Source organism: Macaca fascicularis, chromosome 3 (assembly GCF_037993035.2).
Source record: "Macaca fascicularis isolate 582-1 chromosome 3, T2T-MFA8v1.1".
NCBI lineage: Eukaryota > Metazoa > Chordata > Mammalia > Primates > Cercopithecidae > Macaca > Macaca fascicularis.
This window is the reverse complement of record NC_088377.1, coordinates 12,271,240-12,287,438: the sequence shown is the minus strand read 5'-3', so window position 1 is coordinate 12,287,438 and position 16,199 is coordinate 12,271,240. Positions and strand designations below refer to the sequence as shown.

At 45.3% G+C, this 16,199-nt stretch overlaps 1 protein-coding gene across 1 annotated transcript in view; it reads left to right on the top strand.

Annotated features, from left to right (window-relative positions):
* Positions 1-2,975: 2,975 nt before the first annotated feature.
* CLIC6 (chloride intracellular channel 6) overlaps positions 2,976-16,199 on the top strand; it is a 47,509-nt gene continuing 34,285 nt past the window's right edge. Inside the window, exon 1 of the mRNA XM_005548748.5 lies at positions 2,976-4,303. Within this exon, the coding sequence (XP_005548805.3) occupies positions 3,020-4,303 (1,284 nt within the window). The 5' untranslated portion in view covers positions 2,976-3,019. The remainder of the gene's footprint in view (positions 4,304-16,199) is intronic.

The window sequence follows — 16,199 nt, the reverse complement described above, 5'->3', positions numbered from 1 at the left end:
GTTGTATATCTAGTGTCTAGAACAATCTGTCTCTTTCTCTTTCTCTCTTGAAAGAAAATATTTAGCTGTCAGTAATGTGGTTACAGAAAACTTGCAAAGAGCTGTTATTTTCTGCCTTCTGTATTTTCAGCGTTGAGTCTGCATTTATTTAAAAATAAACTTTATGTAATTACAGAAAATTGAACAAATTTGCAAAATTATACAATAGAAAATTTAAAAAGGCTTATTATCGTTAAGTGAAAGATTATACATTCTGCAGACAGAATGTTATTTTGAGAGCCAATGTCAATGTGAGTAAATGACCCCCAACCCTATAAAATAATAAATCCAAACCCTGTAAGATCAAATAGCCCTGTGTGAGCCACAGGATCAGTTTCCAGGACAGAACAGACTTTATTAGCATTGTTTTACTGCAAAGACATTATTCAGGCCAGTTCTCAGCCACTCAGCCAACAGCTTTGTTTCTGGCTGTGCCAAGTCTGCAAACAGTAGCTGATCATCTGTAGCTCAATTCAAAAGGAGGTTTTTTTCTAGAAATTCCAACCTCCCCCCCCATAGCCAGCACATTTCTATTAAATTTGATTGAGTTAAAGTTTCTGAAATATTTCCCGAATGAGTGAATACACACGTGCCTTCAAATACATATGCACCAAACTGAACTAGTTTTGGAAAATACTTTTCTCAGTTAGTTTTACACTTCAGGGGGCAAGCTAATGTCACAAGACATGCTATTCACAGAAATTCTTATCTACTGACTTTGCTAAAATAATTTGCTAACTATTATTACTCACATGAGTGTCTTTAATTCGGTTCTTTGTAAAAGTCGAGCATTGAAGACAGTTGGTTTGTTATTAAGGACAAAGTTATGCATCTAACTAATCTCACATTTTTTCTAAGCAGTGCAAATAAACCAGAGCTTTTCAATGGTTCACAGCTCCACAATCCTTTTATATACATTCTGAAATCCTAAAAGGCTCTGAATACTGAAAGCTTTTTTGGGAACCAATCTAGAATCAGAACCAGAATGGCTTGAACTCGGTTGGAGGTGAACCTCAACTGGGGGTGGGGGGCCTGAAGCTATGTATGATTTTACCATATCTCACCAAAAGTGATGTATATCTGTTTTACTGCAGAAATATTAATGTGTTTGATCACAAAGTGATGTGCTGTGTTATGTAATATACAGTAAAATCACTCAAACATCTTTCTAACAATTATGTTTTCTGAAACACATCTGGGCTCATGGGGTTTGCATAAAGCACTGTAAACCTGTACTGTGTTTGCTGTTCGGGGCTGAACGTGTTGACTTCATCTTTCTTTACAAGATAAGGGTGATGGCTGCTATCTTGCCCTGGTGAATGCAACAGAATTCCTTTTCTAGGCACCTAGAGCTTTTACAGCTCACGTGCATCTCTGGCTCACCTGTGTGTGTCATGCTTTGAGTAGATGCCACTTTGTGGTGATGAAGCTTCTGGCCTGTACCTACCCAGATAGCACAGCCTTGGAGAAAGGTAGCATGAAGCTGGCTGTCTCTGGGCTCCCGTCCTGTCATCCATCAGTGATGAGCAACGGGAATTAGAAGGAGACACATTCTGTTCATAGCCAAAGGTGTGGCCCCAAGCCACATCAAATACACCCCCACCTCTTTCAACCAAAACAACCTTCTGTGGACACCAGGGGCTCATGTATCTTAGGCCAATATCGAAGCCATATAAAGCCTGACAAATCGTCAATCCTGAGCTGGGAACCCGGTTCCACCACGTTTACATAGTGCCTCCTTGGGTAACCCAGTTTCTTGGTAACCCACTAGAAGTAGCCTGACTTATAATAAGCTTACGACGTACTTTTCACCATAACAACTTCCTTTTTAGAGAAGGTATTGGGTCTGTGATCCTGGGAGAGCCCTAACTCAGGGAATTCCATAGCTCCCCTCTTTCACATCTTTAATTTTCTTTTCTCCACCTCCAGATCCCCAAGCTTTTAACTTGGAGGCAGAAGCACTGGTTGTGAGTTTAGAAATCTAGGAGAATCAGCAAGATACACAGACTCTTACAGTCTTAAGAGACCCGGGAGATGAGGGTGTAACCTTTTTCCAGCGCAGGGCTCCCACGATCCTCCAGACAGGTCCAGAGAAGTGATCCCTCATGGACAACAGCGCCCATCTCTGGTCAGAGAAACTCGACTGGCTCCTTGTGCCTCCATATGAGGGGCCTCTGGAACCTCTTCCGGGTCCCTGCAGACATGGGAAGGCGGCCAGCGGAGCCTCCCCTGCTTCTCTCCGGGATTTACACCCTTGCTCTTGGACACCTGGCACAATGTGGACATCTTCAGTTGGGTACCGGGGGAGCTTGATGCTTCACTCCTGGGGTAAGGTGGGGATTAGGTGTTTGGGTGTCGGGGTGTGTGTTTGGAGGGGGTGATTTAAATGACTCTGGAAGTTGAAGCCATTCCAGAGAACATTCAAGCGGCCAGGAGAACCAGAATCTTTTCATCAACATCCACAAGGGTCACGAGAAAGGCTGTTCATTGGCCAAGCTCCTAGGCCACCCAAACATGGGAGGGAGGAGGGGAAGACAAACCCCGCCCAAGCCCCAGGGGATGGAGTTGGCACCAAGGACTTCTGGTCAACCCCAGACAGCAGACAGCGGGCCAGGCACTGCCAAAGGTGGAGGCGCGAAGCAGCCCTCTCCAGGCGTCCACTGCACCTCAGCGGCCCGTGGGCGAGATCGGGGTTCGGGTGGGAAGCAGACGCGCAATCGGAGAGAAGCTCCAGCAGTGGAGGAAGAGTGCAGAGAGCTTCAGCTGGGCAGAAGGGGCGCAGAGGCTTGGGGCCAAGCGGAGTTTTCCCTGAGGGTCCCGCGCAAGGCCCCAGCACCCCGGCTAAACCTTTACCGCCGGAGCCCTGACCCGGCGTCCTTCAAGGGGCACAGAGGGCGCCGCAGCACGCACCTTGCCCAGCGCCACCGACCCTAAGCAGCGTCAAGGAAGGAGTCCCGATCAAGGACAGGGATCTGGGGCCATGGCCGAGGCCGCGGAGCCGGAGGGGGGTGCCCCAGGTCCCCAGGGGCCGCTGGAGGTCCCCGCGCCTCTGGCTGAGAGACCCGGAGAGCCGGGATCCGCGGGCGAGGAGGCAGAGGAGCCGGAGGGGAGCGAGGGCGCAGAGGAGGCGCCAAGGGGCGCGGCCGCGGTGAAGGAGGCGGGAGGCGGCGGGCCGGACAGGGGCCCTGAGGCCGAGGCGTGGGGCACGAGGGGGGCGCACCGCGAGGCGGAGGCCGAGGAGGGAGCCCCGGAGGTTGCCCAGGTGCCCCAGGGAGGGGAGGAGACAAGCAGCGCGCAGCAGGTGGAGGGGGCGAGCCCCGGGCGCGGCGCCCAGGGCGAGCCCCGCGGGGAGGCTCAGAGGGAGCCAGAGGACTCTGCGGCCCCTGAGAGGCAGGAGGAGGCGGAGCAGAGACCTGAGGCCCCGGAAGGCAGCGCGCCCGGGGCGGCGGGGGACAGCGTAGACGCGGAGGGCCCGGCGGGGGACAACATAGAAGCCGAGGGCCGGGTGGGGGACAGCGTAGACGCGGAGGGTCCGGCGGGGGACAGCGTAGACGCGGAGGGCCTGGCGGGGGACAGCGTAGAAGCGGAGGGTCCGGCGGGGGACAGCGTAGACGCGGAGGGTCCGGCGGGGGACAGCGTAGAAGCGGGGGACCCTGTGGGGGACAGGGTAGAAGCGGGGAACCCTGTGGGGGACACGGTAGAAGCCGAGGGCCCGGCGGGCGACAGCATGGACGCCGAGGGTCCGGCAGGAGGGACGCGCCGGGTCTCGGGTGAGCCACAGGAAGGAGGGGACCGCAGCCTCCCGCCCCAGGCGGAGGCAATTGAGGTCGCAGCCGGGGAGAGCGAGGGGCGCAGCCCTGGTGAGCTTGCCTGGGACGCAGCGGAGGAGACGGAGGTCCCGGGGGGAAAGGGGTCCGAGGAAGCGGGTCCCGGGGACTCGAGGGCAGACGCTGTCGAGGACGGGGTAGGGGATGGGCCCCAGCAGGAGTCAGGGGAGGAAGAGGAGAGGCGAGAGCAGAGCCCGGAGGGGCCAAGTGAGGAGGCCGCAGCTGGGGGCGAGGAGGAATTCCCCGACAGCAGCCCACAAGGGGAGGCCTCCAGGTGCGCCGCGGAGCCTGAAGCCCAGCTCAGCAACCACCTGGCCGAGGAGGGCCCCGCCGAGGGTGGCGACGAGGCCGTGCGCATGAACGGCCGCCGGGAGGACAGAGAGGCGTCCGAGGAGCGGGCCCTGGGGCAGGAGCACGACATTACCCTCTTCGTCAAGGTAAAGCTCGCTTCCCTGAACTCTAAGGACGACCCCCTTGCATTCGAGGTCTTAGTCATCTCAGACCCCAGAGGGACGCGCGGGGAGGAGCCCTCGGTGGTGTCCTGATTGTCACCAGGCGCTTCCATGCGCGGGAGGGAGGCGGGACTGCGAGGATTTCCTAAAGAAGAGTTTTCAGAGCATTTGCGGGAGGACTCAATGGTTTGGAAGCAAAGACTTTGGGGGTGGGGGCAATGGAGAGTGCGACGGGGGGCGATGAGGATGTGGGGTTGTGGGTTCAGCATCCCACTGTCCTTTGTCCTGAAAATCCTAACTGGCCCTGCTAGTCAGGAGGTTATTAACGAATTAACTAAAAAGTTAAAAAAAAAAAAAAAAAGGCAACACATCCTATTGTTGTTCAAAGGGATTTCTGCCAAAGGAAGCTTTAATACTTGAAGGTAGGTTCAATGTGGGAGGTGCCTTCCAGACTCAATCTCAGAGACCCAAAGCTGGTCAATGTTTTCGACTCCAAAAAGGTATTCCATTTTGGTAGAACCAACAATGCACATTTAGGGGGGAAAGTGGAGCCTTATTGACATAGTGTTTATTGAATGTTTTAGCATTTAATTTGGAAGAATACAAGATGCCGTTGGCTTGAACATCATCTGCTTGTATGTCATGTTTTTAACTTCAGTTCACATGGGAAGAGAGCAAGGATTCTGTAGGGGAATCTGTAGAGACACCACTGAGAAAGTTTTCATTTTAAACAGGAATTATTTACAAGGCATGAAAAATAAAAGAACAAAGTCCAGCAGCAGTTCACACCGGGATCTTTGTTTAAAAAGCCTTTTCTGAGGACCTTTGGCCAGACCCAGGAAAGCTGGAGATAATAAGGTCAAGAATGTGCATTGCATGCTGAATCATAATCCTTCAGAAATACTTTCGAGCTTATAGAAACCAGTTACCGTCTAAATCTCTCTGGCTGAAACGCAAGCACATTTTAATAAATAAAAGGAAATGCTCTGGAAGTGATTAACATCAGAATTTTAAAAATGGTTTGGGTGGCGAGGGACTTGGGAAAGAAGGGGTGTGTGTTTCTTCCCTAGTGAGAAGGTGCTGTTTCTGGCCTTTTTCAAGACCCTGGGACATAACCTCAGGACATCAGCCCCTGGGAGACTGCTGGGAAGAGCTGGAGTGCAGTGCTGCTGTGTGGCCCCAAATCTGCTCCTCTCCATCACCTTGGATTAAGAAATTTCCCGTTGCTCTGGTTGTAGGGATACATGATTCCCGCACACAGCCCCTTAGCACAGTTTTGATGTACAGTAACAGCTTCTGATGAGTCTCCCTGTTTCAGTTCTCTCTGTCCTCTCCAATCCAGTCTCTTTATAATAACCAGTGAGCTGTGGATGAGATCTGATCATTTTATTTCTTAGTGTTGAATTCTTTAGTTGTTTATTGCAGAATTTTAGGTAAATCCCCACTGCGTAGGCAGCCCACAGGCCCTTTGTGATGTTATTTCTGCCTCCTTTCTCTGGCCTTGGCTTGGCGTTGCTGGGTGTCCCCACCCTTTGTTACCTGTGGTCTCGCTATGCCAGCTGGATTAAACTACTTACTGTTCCTTGAGGGAGCCACGTTCTTTCCTGCCTTGAAACTTTGTACATTATGTACCCTCTGCCTGAATGCAGTTTCTTGTCGTCGTCCCTGTCTACCCTCCTGCCTGGTTATCTGCCACAAGTCCAAGAGTTATCTCTTCCAGTCCCAGACAGATGTCCCTGCTAAGGCACTGCCCTCAGCCTGCTATGCCTCTTTCCTCAGCTGTGTGAAATTCATCATTCCATCTCCAGCACAGAACACAGGTGTGGGATGTGGTGAAGGCTTGAATGGGTGTCTGGCTGCTGGCTAGTGTGGTGATCAAGAACGTGGACTTTAGAGCCAGTGGGTCTGGGATCAAATCCTGGCTTTGCTAATTTCTTGCCGTGTGACCTTGGGCAAGTTACTTAACCTTTTGGTATCATTGTTGTCTCATTGATAAAATGGGGACAATAATAGTACCTAGCCCTTGAGGTTACCGTGAGGAATAGAGAATTAGATTACAGAAAGCATTTAGAAAAGTGCCTGGCTGGAAATAAGCATAGTACACATTGCTATTGTTCCTATTGTTACATCTGTGTTGCTCCCATACACTTGCTTTGATTTTGCACAGAAACAGTTACCCCTGCCATTATTTATTTTATTTATTTTTAGGGAAAATCCCTCTAGGTACCTAATTACCTCCAATCTCTAGGGATAAGAATGTTATGAAAAGTCGTTTTCATACAACTTGTTTTCTCAAATATTGCTTGGGAGGAGTTTGTGTAGGCAGAAGCACGTGGCCTAGCACCAGCAGCGGGATAGGATGGGCAGCTTATCCACAATGCTTTATTCTGATGATTGACTTGGTGTTCAGTTGTTAACTTCTTTTTTCTTAAGGAAACAAATAGATCTCCAAATGATGAAATTGGTTAACTTTTTTTTTCTTTTAATTCAGACAAGTTCTTGCTCTGTCACCTAGACAGGAGTGCAGTGGTGCTATCTCAGCTCACTGCAACCTCCACAGACTGGGTTCAAGCGATTCTTGTATCTCAGCCTCCTGAGTCGCTGGGACTACAGGCATGTGCCACCACGCCTGGCTAATTTTTTTGTGTGTGTTTTTGGTAGAGACGGGGTTTCGTCATGTTAGCCAGGCTGGTCTCAAACTCCTGACCTCAAGTGATCCACCCACCTTGGCCTCCCAAAGTGCTGGGATTACAGGCTTGAGCCACCCCGCCCGGCTGAGATTGGTTAACTTCTGAGGGGCCGCTTATGATGAGCCTCACAGTATTGATACTGTGTCTCAGTTTCTTCTTATCCTACCAATCATGCTCTTTGAAAACAAAATGAAACAAAACAAAAATGACAGACACCAAAGCAAAAAACAAGCAAAAAACGAAACTAAACAAACACCCTTTAGACTCATATTTTCTGAGTTTGAAATACTTGATGTAAAATCTGTAAATTAGTTCAGAATAGGATTTCTTTGCCAGAATTAGCCTTTTCTAGGCTCCTTGTTTGAGCTCAGTTTTGTCTGGGTTCTTTTCTACAGTGGACACCTGACCTGGGTTTTGTGAACACACCTAGGTGCGTCCTCATGGTGGGTTTTTACGGCATAGCTGGAGTGTGGAATTCACAGCTGGGCTTAAAGGAAAATACTGCAATATTCTTTCAAACATTCTCCTAGCCTTCATATGACAGCTGAACAAACACATTTTAAAATTCGCCCGTATTCTATTTGGGAACTCCTAACTTTCACATTTCTTCCAAATTTTTTTTTTTTTTGAGACAGGGTCTCACTATGTTGCCCAGGCTGGTCTCCACCTCCTGCGCTCAAGCAGTCCTCCTGTCTCAGCCTTCTGAGTAGCTGGGACCACAGGCATGCACCACTACACCCAGCTAGTTTTTTTAAAAAAAATTTTGTAGAGACGGAGGTCTCACTTTGTTGCTCTAGCGGGTCTTCAACTGCTGGGCTCAAGTGACCCTCCCACTTTGGCCTCCCAAAGTGCTAGGATTATAGGCACAAGCCACTATGCCTGGCCTCTCTTCTTATTTTGTTAAAAATAAATATATTGGTTACAAATATACCAAAAAGTAATGGCTAACTATGTAGTAACATGTAATAATAATTGCCCCACATCTACTTCTAATTAGTTATCTAATATATTCTCCATCTTTATGAGAGTTGTCATGTTATTAATTCATCAGTTTGTTTTATTGTACAAGCATGCAAGGATATATTTTTGTACAAAAGCCAGGAACATATAGCACCAGCCAAGAAAGTCCTTAAATTATTTTGTGGTCAATTAATTGCTGATTATGCTAACTTTTAGTTTTGTTTTCTCAAAGAAGCGTTAATTATTTGTCATCAAATTATAGGGTAACTGTGTAATATATTTAGTAAGAAAGGTTCTTTTTCTTTCCTCGTAATAACAAAGGGTAACAACATAATAACATAATCACACAATAACATAATAACAACAGGCAAAACACTAGCAGCAAAGAGTTAAGTAAGAACTTCATTGAAGTAAGGAGTTCAGGGGTAGTGGAGATTTAGTCACACCAAAAAAGTCTTGCGTACAGCTTTGGTTGCCCTAATCTGGCGTGTGAGCTTTGAGTCAGGGTCTTCGGGTGGGACAGTCTGAGCTACAGCTTTCCTGGCAGATTTGACATGACTTAAAAAAACTTCAGTGTTGACCAGTGATGAGTCCTGGGCCACTCAGGATTTGGACACCACCTGTTTACCTGTAAACAGTTATTGCTGAGCTAAAAAAGCTTGCCTTTGTGTTCACATGTGGGTTCTCCAAAGAGGTGAAACTGACCTGATGAAACACAGCAAAACTCAAGAAGGACATGGCCTTTGAATAAGCACTGTCATCCAGAAATAAGCCCCCACCCCTCCAGAAAAAAAAAGAGCCTTCCAAGCATTGTCACACCACACAGCTGGGCAAGAATGAGCCAGGACCAGCAGCTGATGGACTCCTGGTAGACCAGTAAGCTGTGGCTCTCTGTGGCCATGTCACTGGGAGAGAGCATATTGAGATTTGTTCCACGGGGCTGGGTCTCCAGGGAGCTTGAAAGGGAGGTGTTATTTTCACAACTATGTGTGTGCTATGTGTTCTGAAGGAACGTGAGCAAAGATGCACTTCTGAGACTTTCATTCTCCCCTTAAAACAATTTTTTGTAATTTTTTTTATTGTCTTAGAAAATCTGCTTATGGATGACATACATGAAATCAGTGCCGGGTTACTTGGGGTGGAAATTGGTGGAGAATGATGTTTTGTATAATCTCTTACATACAGACAGGTGTGAGTGTACACATGCGCGCTGGGGGTGGGGATATCCCCGCCACACTCAGTGAGAGCCCTGTCATCATTGCTTCTCTGTTCTCACCACCTGCCACTGCAGTGGGCTCATGGCAGGCCCTCCACTGTGCTTTTTGGTGCAGATACATAGTGGGTTGAGTGGACGGCTGCTTTGTAAGACACAAGCCCAGTTCCCCACTGTCCCAGCCCAGTGTCCCTTGTGAGAGAAACAGAGCCACCTTTTTCCATGGAGACACCTTGGCAGCAGGGTTACAGGATGCTGGTGGCTTTGGGAATTTGCAGCTCTTTCCTGCCATGTGCACACATCACAGCTCCCGTCTCTGTCTGGGCTGACGGGCCATGTGCTTCATGAAAACAAGCGTGTCTCTTTACCTTCAGCACGGGTTCCTCCCCTCATATGGGGTTTCCTTTGTGTCCTTGGTTTCACACAGCCAGCCTTTGTCGGCTGACTCAGATATCCCATTTCCTTGAATATCTAAAGACCCACAGAAAACCTTCAGAAATACTACACTGGGTTTTTAGGCATGTAAATGTATCGTGTCCTTTCAGATAACTAGATAAAACCTAGAAGTGGAAGGAGTATGTAAAAGCCAACACTCCGCTCCGTGCTTGAGGCTCAAGGGGATCCTCATGCTATGGCTCCATACGTTAACTCAATACATGTGGATGTATTTCCTACTGTGTGTTGGACTCTGTGCTTACACGTTGGTAAGCAGGACTGACAAGCTTCTTGTCCTCCCAGAGTTTACCATCTAGCACAGAAGACAGACATGGGGCAATGTAATACGTTATGTCTATAGCATCTCCACTGGAAGCCTGCACTGCAAAGACCATGTAGTTTTCCCCATCATTGTTCTTTCAGCCCTCTGCATGCTGTTTGACACATAACAGATAGCCAGTTAATGCTGGTAGGAAGGGAAGGGGGATGGCGGATGAGCAGCAGGCTACAGGAGCATGCAGCAGGAGGACTTGCAGACACAGCGGTAGTCACTAAATAGTTGTTGATTTAATTATATTTGGTGAGACAAAACCATTTTCCTTTCCAGTCCACAGAGTGTAGGATCCTCTGATAATGACTGGTATAGATTCTTCAGGATTTCCTAAAATAGGTGATCTTTGGTCTATCATTCTCTGAACTCCTGTCATATTCAGTAAAGAAAAAGTTTTTGTGAGAGTTATAAAGGCATTCAAATCTTCTAAAATTTTCCAGCATTAATTTTGTTTTTTTCTGCCTGAGTGTTGATTTATAAACTGGGCCCTATACCTGGGCATAGTTGGGGGAGACATTTTCTTCACAACATAGACAGTTTCCAAAAAAACACCCCCATGCTTTTTGTCAGCCCATTCTCCTCCCCACAGGGAGACAGTATCTAAGTCCATCTTCGGCTAAAATCCACGCTTGTATTGACAGGCCCACTTCCTCCTTCTGAAAGCAACATTTTAATTTGGAGCTGTTGGTGCTTAGGTATAAAATCTATTTCATTTAATGCTGCTATGAAAATTTCCCAGTCTTGAATTTAAGACAGTCTCTTATTGTTTTTTCCTCCTCTTGAGTGGGGGACCCTGCCAAGCTTTCAGAACTTTACTCTCAAGTTAGGTGGCAAATGGGCTAACAATTTGGTATATGTTAAGAGTTTGTTATAAATGATACTTATGCCCCAGCCGATACTACAGTATGGTATTTAATGTTGAAGAGAACATCATTAAGAGTGTGGTCAGCTGCAATTAATAAACTATCCAGTAACAAGTGCCTTTAATCAGAAGTTTATTTTTATCATACAACAAGAAATCCAGAGATAGGTGGATGAAGCATCTTACCCCTGTCATCAAAGGCACAGATTAGTTCATTGTGTTCTGTCTCCCTGTATCATCAAAAGATGGCTGCCTTAGCCTTAAGCACCAAATCCTGACCAGCAATATCTCAAGTAGGAAGCTGGAGGGAAAGGCCAGGAGTTTTCTTCTTATTCCCATTCCTCCTTCATCAGGGAGGAGAAATGCTCCTGATAACTCTTGCAGCAGACTTTTCCTGTGTCTAATGGCTGGAACTGGATTCTATGCCCCAACCCCCTCCAGGTCTTTTACAAGCACAAGGGTGTGAGATTGGCTTATATATACCAGGGGTTAGCAAACTGTAGCATGCAGGTCAGATCTAGCCTGCCACCTGTTTTTGTACACCTACAACCTAAGAATGACTTATGTTTTTAAATGGTTGGAAAACATTAAAAGAAGAATAATTCATGACTCATGACAAATATATGAAATTCAAATTTCAGGGCCCATAAACAAACTTTTTTTGGAACCCAGCCATGCTTGTTCTTTGACGTATCCTGCATGATTCCTTTTACTCTCCAACAGCGGAGTTGGGTAGTTGCGACAGAGACTCTGTGGACCACAAATCCCAAAATATTTATTACTGGGCCCTTTAAGAGAAAGTTTACTGACTCCTAGCTTATACCTACTTTTATTCATCATCTGGGGCTAGATACAATGCCATTCACGCAAAATTGGAGTTCAATTTAGAAGGAAAATGGAGAACAATTGTAGACGAAAGAACCAGCAAGCTCTTTCACAGTGAGTAAGAAATATTTAAGACACTAAACATCTATATATTGTTAGAATTTTTTTTGCCTACAAAAACTATAAAAATTTTGATTTATGTAAAGTCAAAATAAAATGTAGGTTAAATATATTTATACAAATTTTAGTATAACATGTTTATGTAGTCCATGAGATTATTTTGTAAAATCTACCTACCATTTTTTTTGGAAAAAATAATACATTGAAATAGTAAAATTTAGAAATATAAAAAGATATAATATAATGATAATTAAGTCTTCTTTCACCTATGAAGCCCAGCCTCCCAATTTTTCTCCCTAGAGATACCCACCAAAAATTTTTCCAGAGATATTCTATGCAAATTCAAACTTATCCTCACTGTACTATCTATTCCTGTGTAACAAATTGTCCCAAGACCTAGAACCTTAAAGCAACAAACATTTATCATTCAGTTTTTCTGGGTCAGGAATTTGTGAGTTGCTTAGTCAGTTCTCATGCTGTTATAAAGAACTGCCCAAGACTGGATTTATAAAGGAAAGAGGTGTAATCGACTCACAATTCTGCGTGGCTTGGGAGACCTCAGGAAACTCTCAATCATGGCAGAAAGGGAAGCAAACACATCCTTCTTCACATGGCTACAGGAAGGAAAAGTGCCAAGTGAAAGGGGAAGCTCCTTACAAACCATCAGATCTGGTGAGAATTCACTCGCTATCACGAGAACAGCACAGGGGAAACTTCTCCCATGGTTCAATTATCTCTACCTGGTCTTGTGCTTGACACATGAGGATTATTACAATTTGGCCGGGCGCGGTGGCTCAAGCCTGTAATCCCAGCACCTTGGGAGGCCGAGACGGGCGGATCACGAGGTCAGGAGATCGAGACCATCCTGGCTAACACGGTGAAACCCCGTCTCTACTAAAAAATACAAAAATCTAGCCGGGTGAGGTGGCAGGCGCCTGTAGTCCCAGCTACTCGGGAGGCTGAGGCAGGAGAATGGCGTGAACCCAGGAGGCGGAGCTTGCAGTGAACTGAGATCTGGCCACTGCACTCCAGCCTGGGCGACAGAGCGAGACTCCATCTCAAAAAAAAACAGAAACAAAGAAACCCCCAAAAAACCCATCAGATCTCATAAGAACTCACTCACTATCACAAGAACAGCATGGGGGAAACTGCCTCCATGATTCAATTATCTCTATTTGGTCCTGCCCTTGACACACATGGTGATTACTATAATTCAAGGTGAGATTTAGGTGGGAACACAGAGCCAAATCTTATCAGTTGGGTAGTTCTGGCTCATGTGGTTGCAGTGAGGATGTCAGTTAGAGCTGTGATGTCATCTGAAGGATTAACTGGGGCTAAGGCTGTGGTTTCATTAGAAGGATTTATTGGGGCTAGGGCCATGGTCTCATCTGAAGGACTTATTAGGGCAGGATAATCCACTTCCAAGATGACTGACTCACATGTCATTTGGCAGGAGGTACAGTTAGTTTTTTACCACTTGGGCCTCTTCATAGGCCTTCTTTAGTGTCCCCACAACATGGCATCTGGCTTTTTCCGAGCAGGGATCTCAGAGAGACCAAGGAAGAAGCCATAATGTCTCTTACGACTTTGTCTCAGAAGTTATATGCTGTAACTTCTGCCTTATTTTATTCATTAGAAATATGATCACTAAGTCCAGTCCTCAAGGAAAGTGGAGTTAGACTCCACCACTTAAAAGAAAAGGCAAAGAATTTGTGGACAAATTTTTAAAACACCACATCTACCTTTTTTTTTTTTTTCACAAAAAATAGTACACTGGAAATACATTGGTTTACATCTTGCTTTCTTGCCTTAACAATATGTCTTGGAAATTGCTCCTTATCAGTGCCTCTAGCTCTGTCACATTCTTGTGAAAAATGTCATAGTATTCTGGTGATGCTTATACTCTATAATCATTTCCCCATAGGTAGTTGTTTAGGTAGCTTCCTCTTTTTGATATGTTAAATAATGGTGTAGTGAATATCCCTCCACAGATGTATAATAATATATAGGAGCTAAATTCTTAGAAATGGCATTGCTAGGGGAAAGGATGTGCATATTTAAGATTTTGATAACCATTACCAAATTTCCTCTTCAAAGAGGTGCTACCATGTAATGCTCCTTTGACATTATATCAGTGCCATGTTTATTTCTCCAAACTTCTCTGCTGAGGTTTTATCAAATATTTTGAATCTGAGAGGTGAAAAGATGTCTATTGTTATGTAATTTATATTTATTTTATTATGTGTGAGGTTGAGTATACTTTTATATATTTAAAAAGTAAATAAGTATACTTTTATATATTGGTATTTGTTTTTCTGTGAACTGGCTGCTTATGTTCTCCGCAATTTTCAAATGGGCTTTTGACCTATTCTTTCTGACTTTTATGTTAAAGAAGTTAGACTTTTGTCTGTCATATGTGTTCTATACATTTTTATAGGAATGCGCTGACTGTTTGCACTGGAAAATTTATCCTTTTAGTCTTAGTAATTTCTTGTAATTGATGCATGGGAAAGCAAAGTGTGGATGATGATGGCACTCTTAGAATCTCCAACTTCATTTGTTGACATCTTTAAATGTTGCTTACTCTATTACTTCTTAAATACTGAAGAATCAGGTATTTCCAGTCCTACCCCCTTCCCTCTATTTTTAATTAACAGTTACATTTTATCAAGCATATGCCCTTTTAGAATGAAACCCCATGTGACATGGTAAGAATCCCTTTTCAAAACAAAGTTTAAACTGTATAGATAGCAGGATCACTTCATGCCTATATCACCCCATCTTCAAATGTAAGATATATCACTTTGATCTTTGTATACTATTCACTGAAATCTATTTGATTCCCACAAATCAAAACCACTGTGAAAATATCACCTGTGATGCAGTGATATAAAAATACTATCTCTAAGGTTGTGTCTCTTAGCCAGATGGTCTATTTGTGCTCCAGTCTATGGAAAGAATTGACCAAAATTTATAGAGAATGAGGAGATCCAGAGAATTGTGGAGGACAATGAAGCCTACCTATAGCTTATGTTTAAGGAGTGGGAGGGTGATACGGTTTGGCTCTTTGTCCCCATCCAAATCTCATCTCAAATTGTAATCTGCACATGTTGAGGGAGGGATGTGGTGGGAAGTGATTGGATCATGGTAGCAGTTTCCTCCATGTTGTTCTCATGATAGTGAGTGAGTTCTTATGAATCTGATGGTTTAAAAGTGTGGCACTCCCCCTTATCCCTACCCTGCTGCCATGTAAGAAGTGCCTTGCTTCCTCTTCACCTTCCACCGTGATTGTAAGTTTCCTGAGGCCTCCTTAGCCATGCGGAACTGTGAGTCAATGAACCCTCTTTTCTTTATAAATTACCCAGTCTCTGGTAGTTTTTATAGCAGTGTTAAACTGGACTAATACAGAGGGAAAACTGAAATGCTCAAATATCAAAAGTTGTTTAAAAAATAATTTTGAAGCTTTTGTGGAAAACAGACTCTGTTGACATATTCCAGATTTTTACTACCTTTGTGGATTTTATCCTTCAACTCAGTGTTTCTCTTCTTTTAATAGTATATGGCTGTTCACATAAAAGTTGAGTCTATTGAAGTAGGGAGAAGTAAAAGCTGCTTTTTTTTTTCGTCCTTCACACTACCAAGTGCTGTTTTGCACCCAAATGTATATTTAAAACAAATATTTATTGATTACCTGCCAAGTAGCAGACATTGTACTTGGGGCTGGGGGTGTAACAGTGATTAGAATAAACACAGCCCCTGCTTTTCTGGAGAACTTCAACCTAGACAGTGATCCAGAAAAAAACAACTACCATGCAACATGAGGATGGAGACCTCAGGAGATTGCTGGGCCACGTGGGAAGAGCAGGCTGGCAGGCTGGGCAGTGACAACAGTCTAGGGGAAAGTTAGATTCTCGATCTCTGACCATGAGGCCTGGCCCCCTGCCATATGCCCCTCTATTGGAATATGAATCAATTTATCAATCTATCTGCACAACAGATGAATGGCAGCCATGTAGAAATAGCTACTCTGGGCCGGGCGCAGTGGCTCAAGCCTGTAATCCCAGCACTTTGGGAGGCCGAGACGGGCGGATCACGAGGTCAGGAGATCGAGACCATCCTGGCTAATATGGTGAAACCCCGTCTCTACTAAAAATACAAAAAACTAGCCGGGTGAGGTGGCAGGCGCCTGTAGTCCCAGCTACTCGGGAGGCTGAGGCAGGAGAATGGCGTAAACCCGGGAGGCGGAGCTTGCAGTGAGCTGAGATCCGGCCACTGCACTCCAGCCTGGGCGACAAAGCGAGACTCCGTCTCAAAAAAAAAAAAAAAAAAAAAAAAAAAAAAAAAAAAAGAAATAGCTACTCTGTCAGGTGGTCAGTTTTTAATTATATATTTTGTAGAATGTAATTTTATATTACTATCTCATAACTTCTTTTCACCTAAACCAG